The following is a 22,646-nucleotide window of genomic DNA, read 5'->3' as shown; positions in this document are numbered from 1 at the left end:
TTATATTTATATAGTGCCTTTAACATAATAAACCACCCCAAGGTGCATCACAGGAACATTGTAAAACAACACTTGACACCGAGCCGCATAAGGAGATATTAGGTCAGACGACCAAAAGCTTGGTCAAAGATGTAAATTTTAAGGAGTGTCTTAAAGGAGGAAGATGAGGTAGAGAGGGGTGGAGAGGTGTAGGGAGGGAATTCCAGAGCTTGGGGTCCAGGCAGCTGAAGGCACGTCCCCCGATGGTGGGGAGATTCAAATCAGGGGATGCTCAAGAGGCCAGAATTAGAGGAGCCGCAGATATCTTGGAGGGTTGTGGGGCTGGAGGAGATTACAGAGATAGGGAGGGGAGAGGTCATGGAGGGATTTGAAAACAACGATGAGAATTTTAAAATTAAGATGTTGCTTGACCAGGAGCTGGTGTAGGTCAGTGAGCACAGAGGGTGACAGGGGAACAGGACTTGGTGTGAGTTAAGACATGGGCAGCAGAGTTTTGGATGACCTCAAGTTGATGGAGGGTAGAATGTGGAAGACGAGCCAGGAGTGAGTTGGAATAGTCGAGCCTAGAGGTAACAAGGGCAGGGATGAGGGTTTCAGCAGTAAATGAGCCAAGACAGGGTTGGAGTCAGAAGATGATACAGAGGTGGAAATAAGTGGTCTTAAGCGATGGTGCAGATGTGAGGTCAGAAGCTCATCACTAGGTCAAATGTGACATCAAGGTTGCAAACAGACTGGCTTAATCTCAGACTGTTGCCAGGGAGAGGAATGGAGTCGGTAGCTAGGGAACAGGGTCTGGAGCAGGGACAGAAACCAATGGCTCCAGAATTCCCAATATTTAATTGGAGGAAATTTATGCTTATCCAGTACCGGATGTTGGATAAGCAGTCTGGTAATTCAGCAAGTGGAGGAGTTGAGAGATGTGGAGGAGAGGGAGAGCTGGGTGTGGTCAGGGTACGTGACCAATGCTCAGTTGCATCCACAGCTGATATTTACAAGGGTATTTCCAGTAGGAGAATGCTGGTTTATGCCCAGGTTTCACAGGGATGGGAGGAGGCCATTCAGCCCCTTGAGCTTGTGTTGCACCATTCTGTCAGATCATGGCTATTCTGGACCTCAACTCCACTTCCTCCACAGCCCTCAATCCCCTTACCCAACAAAAATCCACTGATCTGCTTCAAGAACCGCACAGCCTTTTTATTGGAGGGAGGGAAGAGAATTCCAGGTCCACTTCCATCTTTTCCTTGAAAAGATTGCTTCCCAATTTCCAGTTCCCAAACGAGATGCTGTGAAATGTAGACCCCGGCGACCTCCACTCCCACCTCTACAGGGGTTTTCAGCAACAGGTTTTGGATAAATGGATCAACAAATGGTAAGAAGGTCTCTCCCTGCCATTTGCCCTGGTTTGGCAAGGCTCTGCTCTGGATCCCTACCCTAACCACATCAATATTTGGCCATAAAAAATAGGCACCAGATCCATCACTTAAACATTCACTCCAGCTCCTCCAATCACAGATTCTGTCTCTTCCGTGCTCCAGCTCCTCCAATCACAGATTCTGTCTCTTCCGTGCTCCAGCTCCTCCAATCACAGATCCTGTCTCTTCCGTGCTCCAGCTCCTCCAATCACAGGTCCTGTCTCTCCCATGCTCCAGCTCCTCCAATCACAGATTCTGTCCCTCCCATGTTGGCTGCTCCAGCTCCTCCAATCACAGATTCTGTCTCCCCCCTGTGATCCAGCTCCTCCAATCACAGATCCTGTCTCCCTCATGGATCTAACTCCTCCAATCACAGATTCTGTCTCCCCCATGCACCAGCTCCTCCAATCACAGATTCTGTCTCTTCCATGCTCCAGCTCCTCCAATCCCAGATTGTCTCTCTCCAGCTCTAGTGGTTCCTCCAGAGACAGAATCTATGATTGGAGGAGCCGCAAGGGCGTGAGGTATGGAGCCTGTGATTGAAGGAGCTGGAGCAGCCGCATGGGAGAGACTGGAGAATTGAAAACAATTTAAAAAAACGTTTCCCTCTGTTGAGGAGAAAGAAACAGAAACGATTCTTCAGAACAGAACCTCACAAGTTGAGAGTCAATGGACAGTTGACATTTCTCCTTCCTTAGAATTTTTAAATTCACAATCCTTTGAGTTGTGTGATTTTGATTGAGGGGACGGTGTCTGGCAGGAACCAGGGAGGATGCATTGAGCTGAGTCTTTTAAAAATTATTTATAAATAAACAATCCCCTCCTTAACCACCAGCAACCCCCCCCTCCCCCACCCCACCAACTCCCAGGTACAACAAGCCTCCTATTTCAATATAATAGATGAGAAGAGAAGAGAATAATAATAGAGGAGCTGAATATTATTTAAATGGAGAAAGACTGCAGAAAGCTGGGGGTCCTCGTGCATGAATCACAAAAAGCTAACATCGTTCAGCAGGTAATAGGGAAGGTAAATGGAATGTTGGCCTTTATTCCAAAGGGAATGGAGTACAAAAATAGGGAAGTCCTGCTGAAACTATACAAGGCACTAGTTAGACCACAGCTAAAATACTGTGACCAGTTTTGGTCCCCTTATCTAAAGAAAGATATACTGGCATTGGAGGCAGTCCAGAGAAGGTTCACCAGGTTGATCCTGGGTACTGAGGGATTTTCTTATGAGGAGATGTTGAGTAGGTTGGGCTTGCACTCACTGGAGTTTAGAAGAATGAGAGGCGACCTTATTGAAAAAATATAAGATTCTTAGGGGGCTTGACAGGGTAGATGGTGAGAGGTTGTTTCCCCTTGTGGGAGAGTCTAGGACCAGAGGGCATAATCTCAGAGTAAGGGGGTCACCCATTTAAGACAAAGATGAGGAGGAATTTCTTCTCTCAGAGGGTAGTGAATCCGTGGAATTCTTTACCGCAGAGAGCTGTAGAGGCTGGGTCGTTTTGTATATTCAAGGCTGAGATAGACAGATTTTTAATCAGTAAGGGAATCAATGGGTATGGGGAAAAGGCAGGAAAGTGGAGTTGAGGATTATCAGATCAGCCATGATCTCATTGAGTGGCGGATGTCCATGATAGAGTAGGAACGGTTGGGGGGGCGGTAGGGGGGTGGCAGGAAGTGAGAGTGGGGGGATTGAGAGGAGGAGGAGCCAGCCTTTAGGAGCAAGAGAGAGAGAGAGAGCGAGGGAGAGGGTGCAGGAACGTTGTTCACTTTCACACTTAGGGCTTATTTTATTTATTTAAGTCCGTGATTTCCCAACTCCGTTTTTTAAAGCAACAATCCTTATTGTTTTCCTTTGAAAACCCTCCTCCTGAGACTGGCTTTCAAGTTTACAAATTACTGCTGGGACAACGATCACCAAATTAAAGTTGGGGGGGGGGAAATGTTAAATCCACTCTAATGGCTTTTTTTCCCTCTTTTATATTTGTCCCATAAATCATGTTGTGAGGGAAATTTAAAGTAGAAAGATTTGGGGTGGAGGGAGAAAAAAAATATTGTGAGGGAAATCCAGTTATTTTTTCTCTTCTCTTTTCTTAGGCTTTTCTTCAAATGTTTCTGCTATGGAAGTGTCTGTCTGTACACAAGCTTTTTTTGGCTGTCTTTGTGCTTATGTTTTCTCCTGTTTTTTTTAAAAAAATTGTTCTGATGTGTAGAAAAAGTTGGGAGTCCAGTCGATCCCAAACAGCCCAACCTTCAAGGCCTTGAGATTGCTTTAGTAACATTAGGCTGGGGTGGGCAGGGGGTGGTGAATGAGGGGAAACTGTTTAATTGCTGTTGAATTCTTGGTTGCCTGCCCAGCGTTAAGTCTGTCATTTCTTTAGTATCCTTTACTGGAGGCCTTACCTTCAAGGAACCCCTGAAAACCAAAAAAGAAGCCCTGGAGAAAATCTCAAAAAGACCCCTGGAGAAAAACTTCTTTTGACCCCTGGTACCATCCATAAGATGCACTCCAGCAGCTCACCAAGGTTCCTTCCATGGCCCCCTTCCAACTCGCGAGCTCTACCACCTGGAAGGAACAGGGCAGCAGACGCATGGGAACACCACCACCACCTGCAAGTTCCCCTCCAAGCCATCCACCATCCTGACTTGGAAATATATCAGCCGTTCCTTCTCTGTCAAAATCCTGGAACTCCCTCCCTAACAGCACTATGGGTGTACCTACACCACAGGGACTGCAGCAGCTCAAGGTGGCTTACCACCACCTTCTCAAGGGCAATTAGGAATGGGCAACAAATGCTCACATCCCATGAATGAATACAAAAAGGAGGTCACTTGGCCTATTAAGTCCATGCCGGCTCTCTGAAGATCAACCCAGCCAATCCCACTCCTTTTATTTGTTGTTAAATAACAAAATGTAACAGAAGAGTTATTGGCAGCACATTTCCAGCATGAACTCAATGGGCTGAATGGACTCCTGTGCCATAATGACTCTATGACACAGGACTTGAGACGCTAAAGCAGGTGAGGCAGGTAGAGTTCCAACTTGGCAAATTTAAAATGCAGCTTACGTTATGAAAATGAGGCAATTTTACAGGGACAAATTGGGACCAGGACTTATGTCCTTGTGGACTGGAACTGCACACAGACACAGAGATTGGAAGATCCACCTAGTTGCTCAGCTTCTTCAGCGTAACTTGGCACAAAGGATTTTCAGCACACACCGTGTTTCTGCAATCTTTTATACCACTTTAAAAAAATATTGCATCCCACAGAACTAGCCACAGTCCAAAGGACAAATTAATCGTCGTGGTAAGTTTCCATTAAATTGTCCCCCTCTGCTGCCTTCCAGCTCTTCAAGTTAAAATTAAAATTAAAATCTTAAAATTAAGGTGAAGATTGAAAGTAAAATTTTATGATTAAGGCTAATATTAAGTCTGTGGAATTCTCTTCCCCAGAAAGCAATGGAGACAGGGTGATTGAATATTTTTAAACATGGGTTAGACAGATTTTTGATCGACGAGGGAGTCCAAGGTTATAGGCAGCAGGTGGGAGAGTGGAGCTGAGGCCACAATTTTTTTAAAAAATTCATTTTAAGCGAGGTGGGCATCGCTGGCTGGGACAGTTGTGGGAGCTGCACTCATCCAGGCAAGTGGGGAGTATTCCATCGCACTCCCGACTTGTACCTTGCAGATTTTGGACAGGGTTTAGAGAGCCAGGAGGTGAGTTACTCATCGCAGGATTCCCAGTCTCTGACCTGCTCTTGTAGCCACAGTATTTATATGGTTCGTCCAGTTCAGTTTCTGGTCAAAGGTGACCCCCAGGATGTTGATAGTGGGGGATTCAGTGATGGTAATGCCATTGAATGTCAAGGGGCAATGGTTGGATTCTCTTTTGTGGGAGATGGTCATTGCCGGGCACTTGTGTGGCACGAATGTTACTTGCCACTTGTCAGCCCAAGTCTGGACATTGTCCAGGTCTTGCTGCATTTGGACACGGACTGCTTCAGTGACTGAGGAGTCACGAATGGTGCTGAAAATTGTGTAGTCATCAGCGAACATCCCCACTTCTGACCTTATGATGGAAGGAAGGTCATTGATGAAGCAGCTGAAGATGGTTGGGCCTAGGACCCTACCCTGAGGAACTCCTGCAGTGATGTCCTGGAGCTGAGATGACTGACCTCCAACAACCACAACCATCTTTCTTTGTGCTAGATATGACTCCAACCAGTGGAGAGTTTTCCCCAATTCCCACTCACTCCAGTTTTGCTAGGGCTCTTTGATTCCACACTTGGTCAAATGCTGCCTCGATGTCAAGGGCAGTCACTCTCACCTCACCTTGGGAGTTCAGCTCTTTTGTCCATGTTTGAACCAAGGCTGTAACGAGGTCAGGAGCTGAGTGGCCCTGGCGGAACCCAAACTGGGCATCAGTGAGCAGGTTGTTGCTAAGCAAGTGCCGCTTGATAGCACTGTTGATGACCCCTTCCATCACTTTTCTGATGATGGAGAGTAGACTGATGGGGCGGTAATTGGCCGGGTTGGATTTGTCTTGCTTTTTGTGTACAGGACATTTCTGGGTAATTTTCCACCTAGCTGAGTAGATGCCAGTGTTGTCGCTGTACTGGAACAGCTTGGCTAGGGGTACAGCAAGTTCTGGAGCACAAATCTTCAGTACTATTGCCAGAATGTTGTCAGGGCCCATAGCCTTTGCAGTATCTGGTGCCTTCAGCCATTTCTTGATATCACGTGGAGTGAATCGAATTGGCTGAAGACTGGCATCTGTGATGCTGGGGTTCCTCTGGAGAATCAGATCAGCTATGATCTTAACAAATGGCAGAGCAGGCTTGACGGGCCGAATGGCCTATTCCTCCAAACTCGTTAGTACATATGCATGTTCATATTGAAAGTAAAATTTTAAGATTAAAATTAAAACCTTGAAATTAAGTACATTTTAGGTACAAGGACACTAATCGACAATTTTAAAAGCTTTTGAATTTTTAAAAATTTAGTAAGAATCTGATCATTATAATTAGGGAATGGTTCATTTTTTTTTAAAAACCATCTTCCATTATTTAAAATTTTGTTACTCAAAAATGGCAGACTATCCACTGATTAAACAACTTACTTTTTAATGATAAAACTATTTTCAGCTGTATTCATCACCTGGTTACCACTCTTAAACCTATTAAGGGACTTTTCTTTCAAGAGGAATGTTTTCCCTTGACACAGTGACATTGTAAAACACTGCCTGTGTCACAGCAGAGTCTGCATTCGGTAATATGCAAGTGAGCCGAGCAGAAACTTGGGGGTAAAAAATTCTTCTTAAAACTAGCACAATTTTGCGTGCAGTCTGCCCCTAGATCAGCAATCGCATCCAAAGCGGAAACTCTCGTCCAAGATTTTTTTGCCTGTATAATGTAACTAGATTTAATTTAATTGACTTAAGATCGGATGATCATTAACCAGAGAATGCAGATTTAGGGTAAATGGCTAAAGCTGGGGAGCTGAGGAGAATTTTTAAAAAAGCGCACCCGGTTGCTATGATCCGGAATGCCAGAAAGGAAGCAGATTCAACAGTAACTTTCAAAAGGGAATTGGATAAATACTTGAAAAAGAAAAATTTGCAGGAATGCAGGGAAAATCGGGGGTGAGTTGGACTAACTGGGTAGCTCTTTTAAGACCCAGCACCGGCACGATGGGCTGATTGGTCTTCCATGTTGTAAGATTCTGCAATTCTATAAAATAAGTTGGTTTTGGAATGACAAAGAAATAGAGATTGACAAAACTGAAGTGTTACAGTCTACAGTTTTCAAAGTATATTGAATTCACTAACCTCCTCCAAACAACGGAATCATTTAAGCAGCATCTTTGAAATGTAACCAGTCCCTTGGGCACTAGCAGGAGGAAGGTGCAGATTAATATTAAATACTGTGATGATTGAGAAGATTTTCGTTCATTTATTAATGGTCAGATATAAACTCAGTCCCACAATCGACCGAGAATGACCGACAGACACAATTATTCTCGGTTCATCTTTGTGAACTTCGGTGTTTAATTAGCCTGCAGCTAAATGGGTTTGTTTCAGAGAGTGTGACTCGGGAACCAAGGGAAGAAAATTTAAGAACAATGGGGGCAGAAAGGGAAGTCAATAAATATTTCAAAGAGAAAATTTTATTAAGAGCTTTATTAAGTCACAGGGGCAATTTAGTTGCCTGGAGGTGAGCACCTGGTGGTAGGCCACTTTGTAGATGGGCCCCCTTGCCAACCCCCAACCCTGACTGCTGAATCTATTTCTTAAAGATTTAAATAGTCGGAGAAAGAATGCTTCCATTTTGAAGCACCCACTCTCTGACTTACCTTCCTCTCAAGCTGGAGGACCTCTGATTAGCTCTCCAGCTTTGAGAGACAGCCCATCATCCTCAATTGGATAGTGAACCTGTCTCCATGACAGTTAAGGGGGCACCCTCGTAAAAGTCACGAAGGGTGACTGCTCCCACCACAACCCCCACCCCTCCCTCCCCCACCACCACTGCCACCCGAGGGTTGTCCGTCCCAAGGGGAAATTCAGCCCTACCCATGTGCGGAACAGGAGTCTGCATCTGGAATTAAGTGAATAGTTCCTTCAGAGTGATGTTACTTTGTAGAGAGAAAGGGGAGACTTGGGATGAGAAGGTAGGTTTCAAGGACAGGGGTACAATTTTCTGAGGGGCTGGGTGTGACGAGAATCAGATTCGAACAAGACTGGAGGAGTGAGAGGTGATCCAATCGATTCTGAAAGGGTTTGACAGGGTAGGTGCCAAGAGGTTGTGTCCCCTGGTTGGGGTATCGAGAACACAGCAGGGGGAACAGCCTCAGGATAAAGAGCCGATCATTTCAGACTGAGATGAGGAGAAGTTTCTTCACTGAAAGGGGTGTGAATTTTGGAATTCTCTACCCCGGCGGTCTGTGGAGGCTTCGTCCTCGAGTATATTTAAGGCTGAGACCGAGAGATTTTTGGATATTAAGGGAATTGAGGGATATGGGGATAGTAGTGCAGGGAGGCGGAATTGAGGTAGAAAGCACCCACCATCGGATTGCATGTTGGAGCAGGCTCGAGGGGCCGAATAGCTTACTCCACCTCTCATTTCTTATGTCCTGAGTGCAGTTTTGGCAAGGGAGCTGGTCAGCACCTGAGGACCAGGGGCCACTTTTAATGTCACCTATCATTGGGAGGGGGGCGGGGGGGAGGAAGGGAGTGTCGGACAGGGGTGGAAATAAGTGGCACGGGGATGGGGTGGCTCTTGTGAACAAGATGAGCTCAGAGAGGGTACGAGGGGAGGCACAACAGAGACACGTAGTTTAGAAGCAGGGCAGGAGAAATTCGAGGTGGGGGGAGGAGGCAAAAGGAAGAGGTGGGGGAAGCAGCAGAGGCAGACAGTGAGTGCTTTTAATCCAGGTAAGCAGAATAGAACACTGACCTATCTCATCTAAAGTCTTCCGGGCAAAGCAACTCCCACATTAACTCCCATTGAGGAAATATCAGGTCAAGACTGTCTGGGCCAAGTCAAGTCAAGTCAATATTCCTTTCTCTTGTGTGTGGAAGGCACAGCTTCAAGCTGCAACCCACACAAACGATCGAGCGTCAGGACTGAGCACCCAGGAGCTCCCCCAAAATGCAGCGCCACTTACTGTTTTCTGTAACCTTGCTGAAGTAACAGAAAATGGTCTTCAGTTTCTCCGACATCCTCTGTGAGAAGTTCGCGAATAACCTGCAGACAAGGAAGAAAGTTGTGTGGTCAAACGGTAGGAATGGCGATAATTCCGGCTTCCGCCTCGAATCCATCCCACTTCAAAGCCTGTTGAAAGTATGAAAGTTTTTTTGGGGGGGTGGCTGGGGGGGTGGGGGGAGGTTTGCGGGGATCGGGATAAATCGGGCAGGATTCAGGACGTTCTCTGTGGGCCTCAGGACCCCGTTGCCATGGTTAATTGAGGGTCAGAATGCCATGCTGGGTGAGGAAGACTCGCCCTGCTGCAATAGTCCCCGAATTGGCCAATTAGTGCTTCACTGTCCTCAGGGAGGGATGGGCGGAGGCCTTCAAGCATGGAAGACGCATCGGGTAAGTAAGAGAGAGGGCGCTTCAAGATGGGGGCACCCTCTCTCCAACATTTTTAACTTTATAATGAAAACCGACTGGAAAACTCCAGTCAGCCTCCGAAAATCAGCCTTAATAAAGAGTGAAAGAAAGTCTTGCATTTCTATGGTATCTTTCATGACCACCAGACATCTCAAAGCACCTCACAGCCAATGAAGGTGCTTTTTGAAGTGTGGTCACTGTTGTGACGTAGGAACCACAGCAGCCAAATTGCCCACAGCAAGCTCCCACAAACAGCAGCCTGATAATGACCAGATCACCTGCTATGGTGATGTTGAGGGATTATTATTGGCCAGGTTGCCGGGGATAATTTCCCGGTCTGCAAAGAAATTGTGGCCATGAGATCGTCCGCCCACCTGAGGCGCCACACAGGCCTCAGTTTAACATCCCACCCAGGAGACAGCGCCTCTGCCAGTGTGGCACCCCCTCAGGGCTGCCCTGGGAGTGTCAGCCTGGGTTTTATGTTTGAGTCTCTGGAGTAGGGGCTTGAACCCACGACGCTCGGACCGCGAGTCCACCGCGTGCTACTAGATGCTGCGCGTCTGTTTTGCTCGGGCAGTTTGCTGACCTGCTGAAGTTGATGTCCGGGAAGCTGCGGTACTCGGAATTCGGTTGTGTGCTGTTGCGATGCGGAAAGGTGCAGAAGAACGCATTGGCCAATAGGCAGGCGATTTGCTCCTGGGACATGGTGATGGCGTGGGCCTTACTTTGTTTCAGGAGCGGAATGGGCTGCAACAAGAAAATAAAGAGGGGAAGTGCCCCACTGAAACAAGCTCACTCCAGGAAGGACAAGAAGCCGGCCTTTTGGCTCCTCAAGCCTGCTCTGCCATCCCATACAATCTTACTGATCGTCTACCACTGCCCCACCTTCCGCACTACCCCCATACCCCTCGATGTCCAAAAATCTATCACTCTGTGCCTTGAATTCCCTCAGCAGCTCTCTTCAAAGGTTCACAACCCTCTGAGTGAAGACATTTCTTATCTCAGTCCAAAATGGCCGAACCCCTGGCCGCAGGAGGATCTAAATACACCCTCAAGCTGATCCTCCATCTTGAAGTCATTTTTGTTGGCACTGTTTCCAGCTACTTTTGTTTATCAACTTGCCCTAAATCTTACTCCTTCCTCCCCTGAAGATATCGTAGAACCTTACAGCAAAGAAGGAAGGCTTTCGGCCCACGATGTCCTTGTTGCCGTCCTGTCACTGTTGACTTGTCCAAGTGCTCATTCTTCATCTCTACAGTGAGCACTGGGAGTCTGCTGAACCGCTGAGGGGGTCTTAGTCACCCACCTTGATCCCATTTGTTGAGGCCAGTCTCGTTCTCTCCCATTCCCCATGTACAGGTGCTTTCCAGGACCCAGACCGTTGGTGGGATTCAACTTATGAACAGAATATCCATGTTTATGTTTCCTCATCATTATGAAAATATAAGGCATGCAACGTTGAACTCTCCACAGATTTGCAAGAATGCCAGGTGTACAGTTGTTTACATAGGGTATCTGGCACAGAAACAGGCCATTCTGCCCATCCTGTCTATAATGGTGTTTCTGCCCTACTCGAGCCTCCTCCCATCTTTTCTCATCTAAATCTACCATCCTAACCCTCTGTTCCTTTCTCCGTCATACGCTTTGTTAGTTTCCCCTTAAATACATCGATACTATTCACTTCAACCACTCCCTGTGGTAGCGAGTTCCACATTCTCACCACTCTCTGGGTGAAGAAGGTTCTCCTGAATTCCCTATTGGATTTCTTGGTGACGATCTTATATTGACGGCCTCTAGTTCTGCTCTTCTCTCTGTATCCACTCGATCAAAACCTTTCAGAGTTTTAAACACCTCGATTGGGTCACCCCCTCAGCTACCGTTTTCCAAGAGGAAAGAGACCCAGCCTGTCAATCCTTTCCTGATATGTAACCCCACACATTTCTGGGATCATCCTTGTGAATCTGCTCTGCACCCTCTCCAGTGCCTTTATATCCTTTTTATAATATGGTGACCAGAATTGCACGCAGCGCTCTCAAAGTGGTCTAACCAAGATTCAGTACAGGTTTAGCATTGCTTCCCGACTTTTCAATTCCATAGATGATTAGTGCTAACCTTGGAACATAGTTTTGGTAACTGTAGAGCCAGTTTCGCCATGCCTGGGAGGAGAGTTCCCAGCAGATACTGACGTTCACCATCAGACAACTATGAAGAAACAAAAAAGAAAGGTCAGAAATCACATTAATGCTAGAATGATGCAGGTGGGGAAAATGCCAAGTAAGCTTAGGTACCAACCCCCACCCCGCCTAGCTCCATCACATGACCCTTAAGTTGGGCCCCCAAGGATTGACCTATGACCCCTAGAATTGACCTATGACTCCTAGGATTGACCCATGCCCCTTAGGATTGACCCATGACTCCTAGGATTGACCCATGACCCCTAGGATTGACCCATGACACCCCCCAGGACTGGCCCCAGGTGCTTTGCCATGAAAATAAATAGTCACCAATGTCTCCAGAAGTCCTGAGCCCAATTCAAGAACTCCAGTTGAGATCAGTAGAGGGAGAAGGGATTGAATCTGGAATCGTCCCCAGCCGACAAGTTCGCACATCTGGAGTTACTGAGGCATTACCAGAACTTCCAGAACCGGTTCCAGTTTATTTTGACCCTCTTCCTAAAATGATGTTGAGAGAACAAGGTTTAACCTTACCTGGTCAAAGTGTTTGTGGAGTCCAGAAAATCTCCAAAGATGGGCATACTTTTGATTGTATTCTTTAATAGCATTCTGTGAAATCAATAGAAAGGATTGTTAACACATCAAACACAAATAAACATGCTGGTGCTTCACCTTCTCCCCTCCCGAAGATATTTCTTTTTTATTCTTTCACAGGTTGTGGGTGTCGCTGGCTGGGCCCAGCATTTATTGCCCATCCCTAATTGCCCTTGAGAAGGTGGTGGTGAGCTGCCTTCTTGAGCCGCTGCAGTCCATGTGGTGTAGGTATACCCACAGTGCTGTTAGGGAGGGAGTTCCAGGATTTTGACCCAGCGACAGTGAAGGAACGGTGATATATTTCCAAGTCAGGATGATGAGTGACTTGGAGGGGAACTTGCAGGTGGTGGTGTTCCCATGTGTCTGCTGCCCTTGTCCTTCTAGGTGGTAGAGGTCATGAGTTTTGAAGGTGCTGTCTAAGGAGCCTTGGTGAGTTGCTGCAGTGCATCTTGTAGATGGTACACACACTGCTGCCACTGTGCGTTGGTGGTGGAGGGAGTGAATGTTTGTGGATGGGGTGCCGATCAAGTGGGCTGTTTTGTCCTGGATGGTATCAAGCTTCTTGAGTGTTGTGGGAGCTGCACTCATCCAGGCAAGTGGGGAATATTCCATAACACTCCTGACTTGTGCCTTGTAGATGGTGGACAGGCTTTGGGCAGTCAGGAGGTGAGTTACTCACCCCAGGATTCCCAGCCTCTAACCTGCTCTTGTAGCCACAGTATTTTTATAGCTATTTCAGTTCAGTTTCTGGTCAATGGTAACCCCCAGGATGTTGATAGTGGGGGATTCAGCAATGGTAATAAAAAGGCAAAACTAAAAGATACCATACTAAAGGTACAACGATACTAAACTAAAATCTATAGATTCCTCCAATTCTGGCCTCCCCGATTTCCATCTCTCCACTATTGGCGGCCGTGCCTTCAGTTGCCTGGGCCCTAAGCTCTGGAATTCCCTCCCTACACCTCTCCACCTCATTAAAGAAGTTCATTAAGATCAGCCTCTTCCCTTTCTCAGTATCGTTTCATGTGGCTCAGGGTGAAATTGTGTCCGATTGCGCCCCTGCAAAGCTGCATGATGTCTACATTAATGGCAGGATACGATATGAGTGAAAGTTGTTGTTGCATTCCACCCTCTGCTTCAGGCAACGCGACTAAAACCAATTCCATCCGGAGCCAGCGTTTTCTTCAGCTATCTTGCTGCCACCCACACACAATCTCACACTCTTCCAACTGCAGCAATTTTACCACACGCAGCTATACATACATACGCTCTGGTGTTTCAAAGTGCTCATCTAAATGTTGTGAGGGTTCCTGCCTCCACCACCCACCCCTTCATGCAGCGAGTTCCAGATTCCAACCACCCTCTGGGTGAAAAGTCTTTCCTCAAATCCCCTCTAAACCAACCCCTGCCCCTTATCTTAGATCTATTCCCCCTGGTTATTGACACCTCTGGTAAGGGGAAAAGTTTCTTCCTATCCATGCCCCTCATAATTTTGTATACCTCTATCAGGTGCCCCCTCAGTCTTCTCTGCTCTAAGGAAAACAGCCCCAGCCTATCCAGTCTCTCTTCATAGCCAAATATTCCAGCCCAGGCAACATCCTGGTGAATCTCCCCTGCACCCTCTCCAGTGTAATCACATCCTTCCTATAGTGTGGTGATCAGAACTGCACACAGTACTCCAGCTGTGGCCTAACTAGCATTTTATACAGCTCCAACATAACTTCCCTGCTCTAATATTCTATGCCTCGGCTAATAAAGACAAGTATCCCATATGCCTTCTTAACCACCTTATCTACCTGTGCTGCTGCCTTCAGGGATCTATGGACATGTACACCAAGGTCCCTCTGATTCTCTGTACTTCCTAGGGTCCTACCATTCATTGTGTATTCCCTTGCTGTGTTAGTCCTCCCTAAGTCCATGCTGCTTTTATCCTGCCTAAGTCCATGCTGCTTTTATCCTGCCTAAGTCCATGCTGGTTTTATCTCCCCTAAGTCCATGCTGCTTTTATCCTGCCTAAGTCAATGTTCGTTTTATCTTCCCTAAGTTCATGCTGGTTTTATCTCCCCTAAGTCCATGCTGCTTTTATCCTGCCTAAGTCCATGCTGGTTTTGTCCTGCCTAAGTCCATGCTGGTTTTGTCCTGCCTAAGTCCATGCTGGTTTTATCTCCCCTAAGTCCATGCTGGTTTTATCTTCCCTAAGTCCATGCTAGTTTTATCTCCCCTAAGTCCATGTTAGTTTTATCCTGCTTTTGTCCATGCTGGTTTTATCCTCCCTAAGTTCATGCTGGTTTTATCCTCCCTAAGTCCATGCTGGTTTCATCTTCCCTAAGTCCATGCTGATTTTATTCTGCCTCAAAGCTGTGATCCAATCCCTTACCCTTTTATCCTTATAACCCGACTCATTCTAGGAGTGAATTCCACAGGCTCACAGTCGTCACTTTAAAAAGTTTCCCTCTTACTCTTTGTCCTAAATTACATTTAATCATCTGTCTATGTCCCATCATTCCACGCCCTTTGAACATTGGCAACAGTCTGTTTCTAACTTGCTTGTGCCATCCCTTTGCAATTTCAAACACCTCTATCAACACTGTACACAGACCTCTAACTATCATTTTTCTGAGATTTGAGAAAAAAGTGACGCATCACGCTTTCACTTTTACATTCCGTCTCTATTTCCATAATGCTGAGCAGCACTTTTGTGGTCTTAACTGCTTGAGGTGCTTATCGTATCAGCTTGTGAACCAGAACCCCCGAAATACTCTGCTCATTCATATCACCCAGTTTGGTCCAGAAGAATAATTATTCTTCAAATTATTATTTCAAAGTATACTTTCAAGATTTTCTTATTGGTGTGCATTGTAGAAGGAGCTTTACTCTGTATCTAACCCTGTGCTGTACCTGACCTGGGAGTGTTTGATGGGGACAGTGTAGAGAGAGCTTTACTCTGTATCTAACCCCGTGCTGTACCTGTCCTGTGAGTGTTTGATGGGGACAGTGTAGAGGGAGCTTTACTCTGTATCTAACCCCATGCTGTACCTGTCCTGGGAGTGTTTGACGGGGACAGTGTAGTTGGAGTTTTACTCTGTATCTAGCCTCGCGCTGTACCTGTCCTGGGGATGTTTGATGGGGACAGTGTAGTGGGAGCATTAGTCTGTATCTAACCCTGTGCTGTACCTGTCCTGGGAGTGTTTGATGGGGACAGTGTAGAGGGAGATTTACTCTGTATCTAACCCCGTGCTGTACCTGCCCTGGGAGTGTTTGATGGGGACAGTGTAGAGGGAGCTTTACTCTGTATCTAACCCCGTGCTGTACCTGTCCTGGGAGTGTTTGATGGGGACAGTGTAGAAGGAGCTTTACTCTGTATCTAACCCCGTGCTGTACCTGTCCTGGGAGTGTTTGATGGGGACAGTGTAGTGAGAACTTTACTCTGTATCTAACCCCGTGCTGTACCTGTCCTGGGAGTGTTTGATGGGGACGGTGGAGAGGGAGATTTACTCTGTATCTAACCCCGTGCTGTACCTGTCCTGGGAGTGTTTGATGGGGACGCTGTAGAGGGAGCTAAATTCTTTATCTTACCCCGTGCTGTACCTGTCCTGGGAGTGTTTGATGGGGACAGTGTAGAGGGAGCTTTACTCTGTATCTAACCCCGTGCTGTACCTGTCCTGGGAGTGTTGATGGAGACAGTGTAGAGGGAGATTTACTCTGTATCTAACCCCGTGCTGCACCTGTCCTGGGAGTGTTTGATGGGGACAGTGTAGAGGGAGCATTAGTCTGTATCTAACCCTGTGCTGTACCTGTCCTGGGAGTGTTTGATGGGGACAGTGTAGAGGGAGATTTACTCTGTATCTAACCCCGTGCTGTACCTGTCCTGGGAGTGTTTGATGGGGACAGTGTAGAGGGAGATTTACTCTGTATCTAACCCCGTGCTGTACCTGTCCTCGGAGTGTTTGATGGGGACAGTGTAGAGGGAGCATTACTCTGTATCTAACCCCGTGCTGTACCTGTCCTGGGAGTGTTTGATGGGGACAGTGTAGAGGGAGATTTACTCTGTATCTAACCCCGTGCTGTACCTGTCCTGGGAGTGTTTGATGGGGACGGTGTAGAGGGAGATTTACTCTGTATCTAACCCCGTGCTGTACCTGTCCTGGGAGTGTTTGATGGGGACAGTGTAGAGGGAGCTTTACTCTGTATCTAACCCCATGCTGTACCTGTCCTGGGAGTGTTTGATGGGACAGTGTAGAGGGAGCTTTACTTTGTATCTAACCCCATGCTGTACCTGTCCTGGGAGTGTTTGATGGGACAGTGTAGAGGGAGCTTTACTTTGTATCTAACCCCATGCTGTACCTGCTCTGGGAATCTTTACCACCAGAGCAAAATACTGTGGATGCTTGAAGTCTGAAATAAAAACAGAAAATGCTAGAAAGACAGGCAGCATCTATGGGGAGAGAAACAGAGTTAATGTTTTGATGACATTTCATCAGAACACAGATTGAAACATTAGCTCTGTTTCTCTCATCTTTAATATAGATGCTGGGTGCCTAAAATGGACTTACATCTTTCAGCAGATCATTCATCAATCAGAAATAGAGAACAAAGAAGTAGATGTTAAAATGGGCAATTGATTGATGTAACTGTTAAACTGGAGTTCAGTGAAGAGGCAGGAAACCAGTCAGTCCTGTTACCTCTAAATCCTTTGACGTTTCGAACCTGTCCTTGTTAAGAGCCGCTTTAATAATCATCCACCGACTGACTTCAACACGGTGCTGAAAGATAAGGAATTGGCTGTCATTTGTCCACCTGCATGTTGCTACTTTCTAACTCAATACACCGAGTTACGACATTCAGTACACATCAACTAACTCTAACTTACTGTCTCTGCACCTTCCCCACCGCTCCTGAAGGTGTGTTCCACACGCACTAAGAGCCACGCCACGGCTACATGTGGAGGGCATCCTGCCCAGAGCTAGTCTCATCCTCAGTTGTTCGTGATCAGGAGCAGGAACCCTGGCCAGCTCTCCCAGGGTGGAGCGGGGGAGGGGGGGGGTGGGGTGCGGAAGTGAATTACTGCCCCACCCCTCACCCACCATGAGCTTCCGCCCGGCTGGGATTGGTCGACCAATGCCGAGTGTGAATCGAGCTGGTGTAAATGATTGAGGAGGACATCAGCTCCCTCTTGACCATCGGAGCAGCATGATCTGTCCCACACTGGTGACACAGGAGGCTGATGTTAACCAACTGTGCCACAGATCTGCCCCAAATTCCGCATCAGTCCAAGACAGGACAGTGACATCCTTATGGAAAAGAAGGAATGGGTTCCCCCCACCTCGGTTGGGCAGAGGAAAGGGAGCCAAGGCAGGTAGATGCGGTTGAGATACTGATCAGCCACACTCTGATCTGAATGGCAGATGGGCTTGAGCAACTGATGCTCAGTGATTATCAGACAATATAGTTATCATGGTTATAGTTCTTTACCATAAAGTATGTCGGCCTGGTTTGCCTACTGTGGTTTGAAAACGGCATTTTCACATAGTCAGACTTCCAGAACTCCGCTGCATTTGCAGTTTGAACAGGTACCACTTTTCCAAGTCTAACAGCCGATTCCTGCAAGGAGAGTGATACATGGGGGTTACCTACAGCCTAGAACATGGTTGTTTCCACCATACTTCCTGTTAAAGTGCAATAGGCCTAGTACAGCAGCGACAGTCATCGCCTGTACATCCAACCTCCAGCACCAATATACTATGTTCGCTGCTCACAATGTGATCTCCTCTATATTGGGAGGACCAAGTACAAACTGGCTGAGCGCTTTGCAGGTCAGTCCACAAGCTCGACCCTGAGCTTGCCCATTGTTTACACCCTCCGGCCCCAATCCCACCCTGATCTCTATGTCCTCAGTCTGCCATATGGAGCGCTGCTGAGTTTTTTTTCCAGCTTGTGGTGCTGGTATGGATTCTGTTATTTGCCATTCACACCCCCTCCAGACCCATCTTTTGTTTCTTTCGCCGGCCCATTATCATCTCCTCTTGCCCCTGCGCCCTCATCTCTTTGTCATTCAACCACTCCCCACTTCCACCCTCACGCAGCTCTTGTTCTTCCTGTTGCCCACCACCGCCCCCCCACCACCTTTCCCCGCCTGCCTCAAATCCTGTGTCGAATCTTTCCCATGGCGTCGACCTGAACTCTGCTCCTCCCTCCCCAGACGCTGCTAGACCTGCTGAGCTTTTCCAGCATTTCCTGTTTTTAATCGCAACACAGGCACCTAGGCAAGGTGCAGTCTGCGCTTCTCCTCAGCGACCAGCCCTCCTGCCTCTCCTTGGGGCCAAATCCAAAACCCAGGCTGTGTTTCTACACAGGGATATGTATCACTAAGCTGAAGCACTCAGCATACGTCCGCAGCAAGTTTTGGAGAGGCGGTGGCCCAGTGGGTGATGTCAGTGGGCTAATAATCCAGGGGGCCCAGACGAAAGCTCTGGGACCTGAGTTCAAATCCCATCATGGCAGCGGTGGGATTTAAATTCGACTAATAAATCTGGAATTATAAAGCTAGCCTCAGTAATGGTGACCACCCTGAACCATTTAACTATCATCGATTGTGGTTAAAAACCCATCGGGTTCACTAATCCCCTTTAAGGAAGGAAATCTGCTGTCCTTACCTGGTCTGGCCTACGTGTGACTCCAGACCTGGACTCTTAGCTGCCCTCTGAAATGGCTGAGCAAGCCACCTAGTTCAAGGGCAATTAGGGATGGGCAACAAAAGCTGGCCTTGCCAGCGATGCCCACCTCCCGAGAAATACTGAAAAAAAGGTTGTCACACAGAAGGAGATATTGGCCTGTTATTTGACAAGGGCTAAAGTATCAGTGATGGTCAAACCGGCCTTTGAAAAGAAACCAGACCGTATGGTGCTTCTCTCCTTACTGCAGTTTGTGAGGCTGCGTGTAACTGATTGGCCTTCGCGTGGACTCCACTGCTTTATCTTTATAGCCCCCCTCCAGTAGTTTCTGGCGCACTTGTATCTCACGTACCTCGACACAGACGGTGTGATTAGCTGACGGTTTGAGAGGTGGCAACTGTGGGGGGCGTGGTGCAGGCTTTCCAAACTCCTCCTGTCGTGCTGCACCCAGAGAAGTTTCACCGGAAGAGTGAGGATTTTCACTTGGCAGCACCCACCCTGGCTGTGTGGCGCTGACGCTCTCCTCAGCCCAGCCTTTTGACCTGTCGGTGCTCATTCTTCTGTCTGTCGTCTCCTGGAACCCTCCAGCAGGGCAGGGCAGGGGGGAGTGGGGTGGGGTCGGGGGCTGAAGGTGGCAGAGCAGGCTGAAAAGAAAGCAGACAGGATCTTCAGCTTGATCGACAGAGGAGTACAGGACATTGACACTCAACCTTTACACTGTTGGTAAGGCCATAACTGGCAGTGTTGCCTTCAGCTCTGGGCACACGTCAGGAAGGACGTCAAGGCTTTGGAGAGGGTGGGGAGGAGATTTATTAAAATGGAAGCAGGGATGGGCTTCGGTTCTCCATGCGGAGAGAGCGGAGAGGCTGGGGTTGTCCCCTGAGAGCAGAGAAGGTCAAGGGGAGATAGGGTTGAAAATGCTGACCGGTCTCGATAAAGGAAATAAGGAGAAACTGTTTTCCAGTGGCAGAGGGATCGGTAACCAGGGCGGGGTGGGGGGGGTGTTGGTGGGGGGGCACAGGTTTACGGTGACTGGCAAAGGGACCAGAGACGAGGTGAGGAGACTTTATTTTTCTGAAACGAAACCCAGCGAGTGGCCAAGTATAGAAATGTACTGTCGGGTCAGCTGGGCAGAAGCAGAGTTAGTAACACTTGTAAGAGAAACAGTGTGTAGAGATATGAGGGAAAGAGCAGGGTGGGGTGGTGTAGTGGTATTGTCACTGGATAGTGATCCAGAGACCCAGGGTAACGTTCTGGGAACCTGGGTTCGAATCCTACCACGGCAGATGGTGGAATTTGAGAATCTGATGATGACCATGAAACCATTGTTGACTGTTGCAAAACCCATCTGGTTCAATAATGTCCTTTAGGGAGAAGGAAATCTGCTACCCTTACCCAGTCTGGCCTACATGTGACTCCAGACCCACAGCAATGTGGTTGACTTTTGAATGCACTCTGAACGATGAGTGATGGCCTAACCAGCAATGACCACATCCAATGAATAAAAAAATATACATACATCCTCTGCCTACAATAGCAGGCCAGAGACTGGGAATCCTGCAGTGAGTAACTCACCTCCTGACTCCCCAAAGCCTGTCCACCATCTACAAGGCACAAGTCAGGAGTGGGATGGAATATTCCCCACTTGCCTGGATGAGTGCAGCTCCCACAACACTCAAGAAGCTCAACACCATCCAGGACAAAGCAGCCCACTTGATCAGCACCCCATCCACCACCTTAAACAATCACTCCCTCCACCACCGACGCACAGTAACAGCAGTGTGTGTACCATCTACAAGATGCACTGCAGCAACTCACCAAGGCTCCTTTGACAGCACCTTCCAAACCCACGACCTCTACCATCTAGAAGGACAAGGGCAGCAGATAGATGGGGATACCACCACCTGGAAGTTCCCCTCCAAGCCACTCACCATCCTGACTTGGAAATATACCGGCCGTTCCTTCACTGTCACTGGGTCAAAATCCTGGAACTCCCTCCCTAACAGCACGGTGGGTGTACCTACAGCACATGGACTACAGCGGTTCAAGAAGGCAGCTCACCACCACCTTCTCAATGATGGGGATGGTGCAAGAGATGCTGCAGCAACGCTCACACCCCATGAATGAATATGGCACCTGAAGGACCAAGTGATCTGCTTCTGAGTTGTAACCTTTCAGCAATTCTGATACTCTCAGCTGACATCTTCCCTCTGTTCTCTCCTGACATTGATCCCTTGAGGAGCTGTAAGTTTTTGGCTGGCAGAGATCGGTGCCGCTCCCTGTTTCCAGCAAATCCGAAACTGGGGAAGCGCAGTGTCTCCGAATCCTTGCAGCTGGAGGCAGCTGAGTTAAAACGGAGCAGAGCGCACGAATCTTGGAAACTAACTGAAAAACAAGAGCCAGTTACCAATAAACTGCCACAGTTATTCTCTCCTTTGCCAAATCAAGGAGAGAGGCGGAGAGAAATTTGGGAGTGGTTCTCCTGAGGGAGCTTTTAACCGAAAGCGCGTTGGAGAGAAGGCTCGTCGTCTGTATTTTCCTTAAAGGTTGGAAACAAAGCCAAAGTGCTGGTGGTAATTGTTGGTTAGCACTGTAATCAATGGTTAAACACTCACCATCTATGATGCGGGATCAGCGACTTCAATACCGTGGGCAGATTGGAGAAGTTGGGACGGCTCCCCTTGGAGAGGGTTGGGAGGAGATTCGATAAGAGATGTTCAAAACCGTGAGGGACAGAACAGACGGGGAGAGACTGTTCCCAATCGGTGGGAAGGCCGAGAACCAGAGGACCACGATGTCAGGAGCAATGGCAGCACGAGGAGAAGCTTTTTCACGCAGCGAGTGGTTAGGATCTGGAATGCGCTGCCTGAGAGCATTGTTTCATAGTTTACCATTGTGAGATTTGAACTCTTGATCTTGGGGTTACAAACCCAGTACCATAACCACTTGGCTATTTAGGCCAAGCCCTGCCTAAGAGCATGGCAGGGGCTGGGTCAATCACTGGTAATTGTCTTAAGTGAAAATAAATTGCAAAAATCACAGCCAGGGAAAGGGGTGCAAGGAGTGGGGTTCGCTACACTGCCCTTGCAGTGAGCCAACATGGGGCTGAGGGGCCGAGTGGCCTCCTTCTGTGCTGTAGCCATTCTACGGGCCCTACAGAGTACACATTTCAATTAACCTGCTACGTGTGCAGCACATTGGCAGCTCCCTTGCTGGTCAAACAAGGAAGAAAGCTTCTCAGTGGTAAAGCATTTAAATGTTCAGGTTTTAAGATTTTCTACTTCTTTGTTGAGCTTTGGGAGGTTTGTAAACAAGGCAGTGAATTGAAAGCAAAGCGCTTCCTCCTACAGAGTAACACACACACACACACACACTCACCTCCTTGTCTCTTTCTCCAGTGCGATTAAGTAGTTGAACTGACAAAAGACTTCAGTGTCATATGACCCACTTGGCCCTCCAATCAGGCACTGGCATTGCCTCCACAGCTGAAATTGTGAAAATGAAAGTTCGGATCTCCAGCAGTTTCCTGTAAACTGAATAAAGCTCCAGAGGCTAACACACTGGAGGAGGAGCCTGAGACTCGTTGGCTCACATTACAGTGGTGGGGACTGAGTGAGCCCCTGAGGTCGTGATAAAAGCAGGGGAGGGAGGGAGGTGGGGGAATGGGAGGAGGTTTATCATC

At 47.7% G+C, this 22,646-nt stretch overlaps 1 protein-coding gene across 1 annotated transcript in view; it reads right to left on the bottom strand.

Annotated features, from left to right (window-relative positions):
• LOC121290140 (poly(ADP-ribose) glycohydrolase-like) overlaps positions 1–22,391 on the bottom strand; it is a 36,283-nt gene extending 13,892 nt beyond the window's left edge. The window contains exons 1-9 of the mRNA XM_041210362.1: positions 22,343–22,391; positions 19,317–19,608; positions 17,766–17,894; positions 16,976–17,056; positions 12,234–12,308; positions 11,638–11,727; positions 10,112–10,272; positions 9,080–9,159; positions 7,245–7,305 (exon numbers count right to left, since the gene is read on the bottom strand). Coding sequence (XP_041066296.1) covers positions 7,245–7,305; positions 9,080–9,159; positions 10,112–10,272; positions 11,638–11,727; positions 12,234–12,308; positions 16,976–17,056; positions 17,766–17,894; positions 19,317–19,520 — 881 coding nt within the window. The 5' untranslated portion in view covers positions 19,521–19,608; positions 22,343–22,391. The remainder of the gene's footprint in view (positions 1–7,244; positions 7,306–9,079; positions 9,160–10,111; positions 10,273–11,637; positions 11,728–12,233; positions 12,309–16,975; positions 17,057–17,765; positions 17,895–19,316; positions 19,609–22,342) is intronic.
• Between the last annotated feature and the right edge of the window lie 255 nt (positions 22,392–22,646).

The sequence above is a fragment of the Carcharodon carcharias genome, chromosome 17, assembly GCF_017639515.1.
Source record: "Carcharodon carcharias isolate sCarCar2 chromosome 17, sCarCar2.pri, whole genome shotgun sequence".
In the NCBI taxonomy this organism is placed as follows: domain Eukaryota; kingdom Metazoa; phylum Chordata; class Chondrichthyes; order Lamniformes; family Lamnidae; genus Carcharodon; species Carcharodon carcharias.
This window is presented reverse-complemented; position numbering and strand designations above follow the sequence as displayed.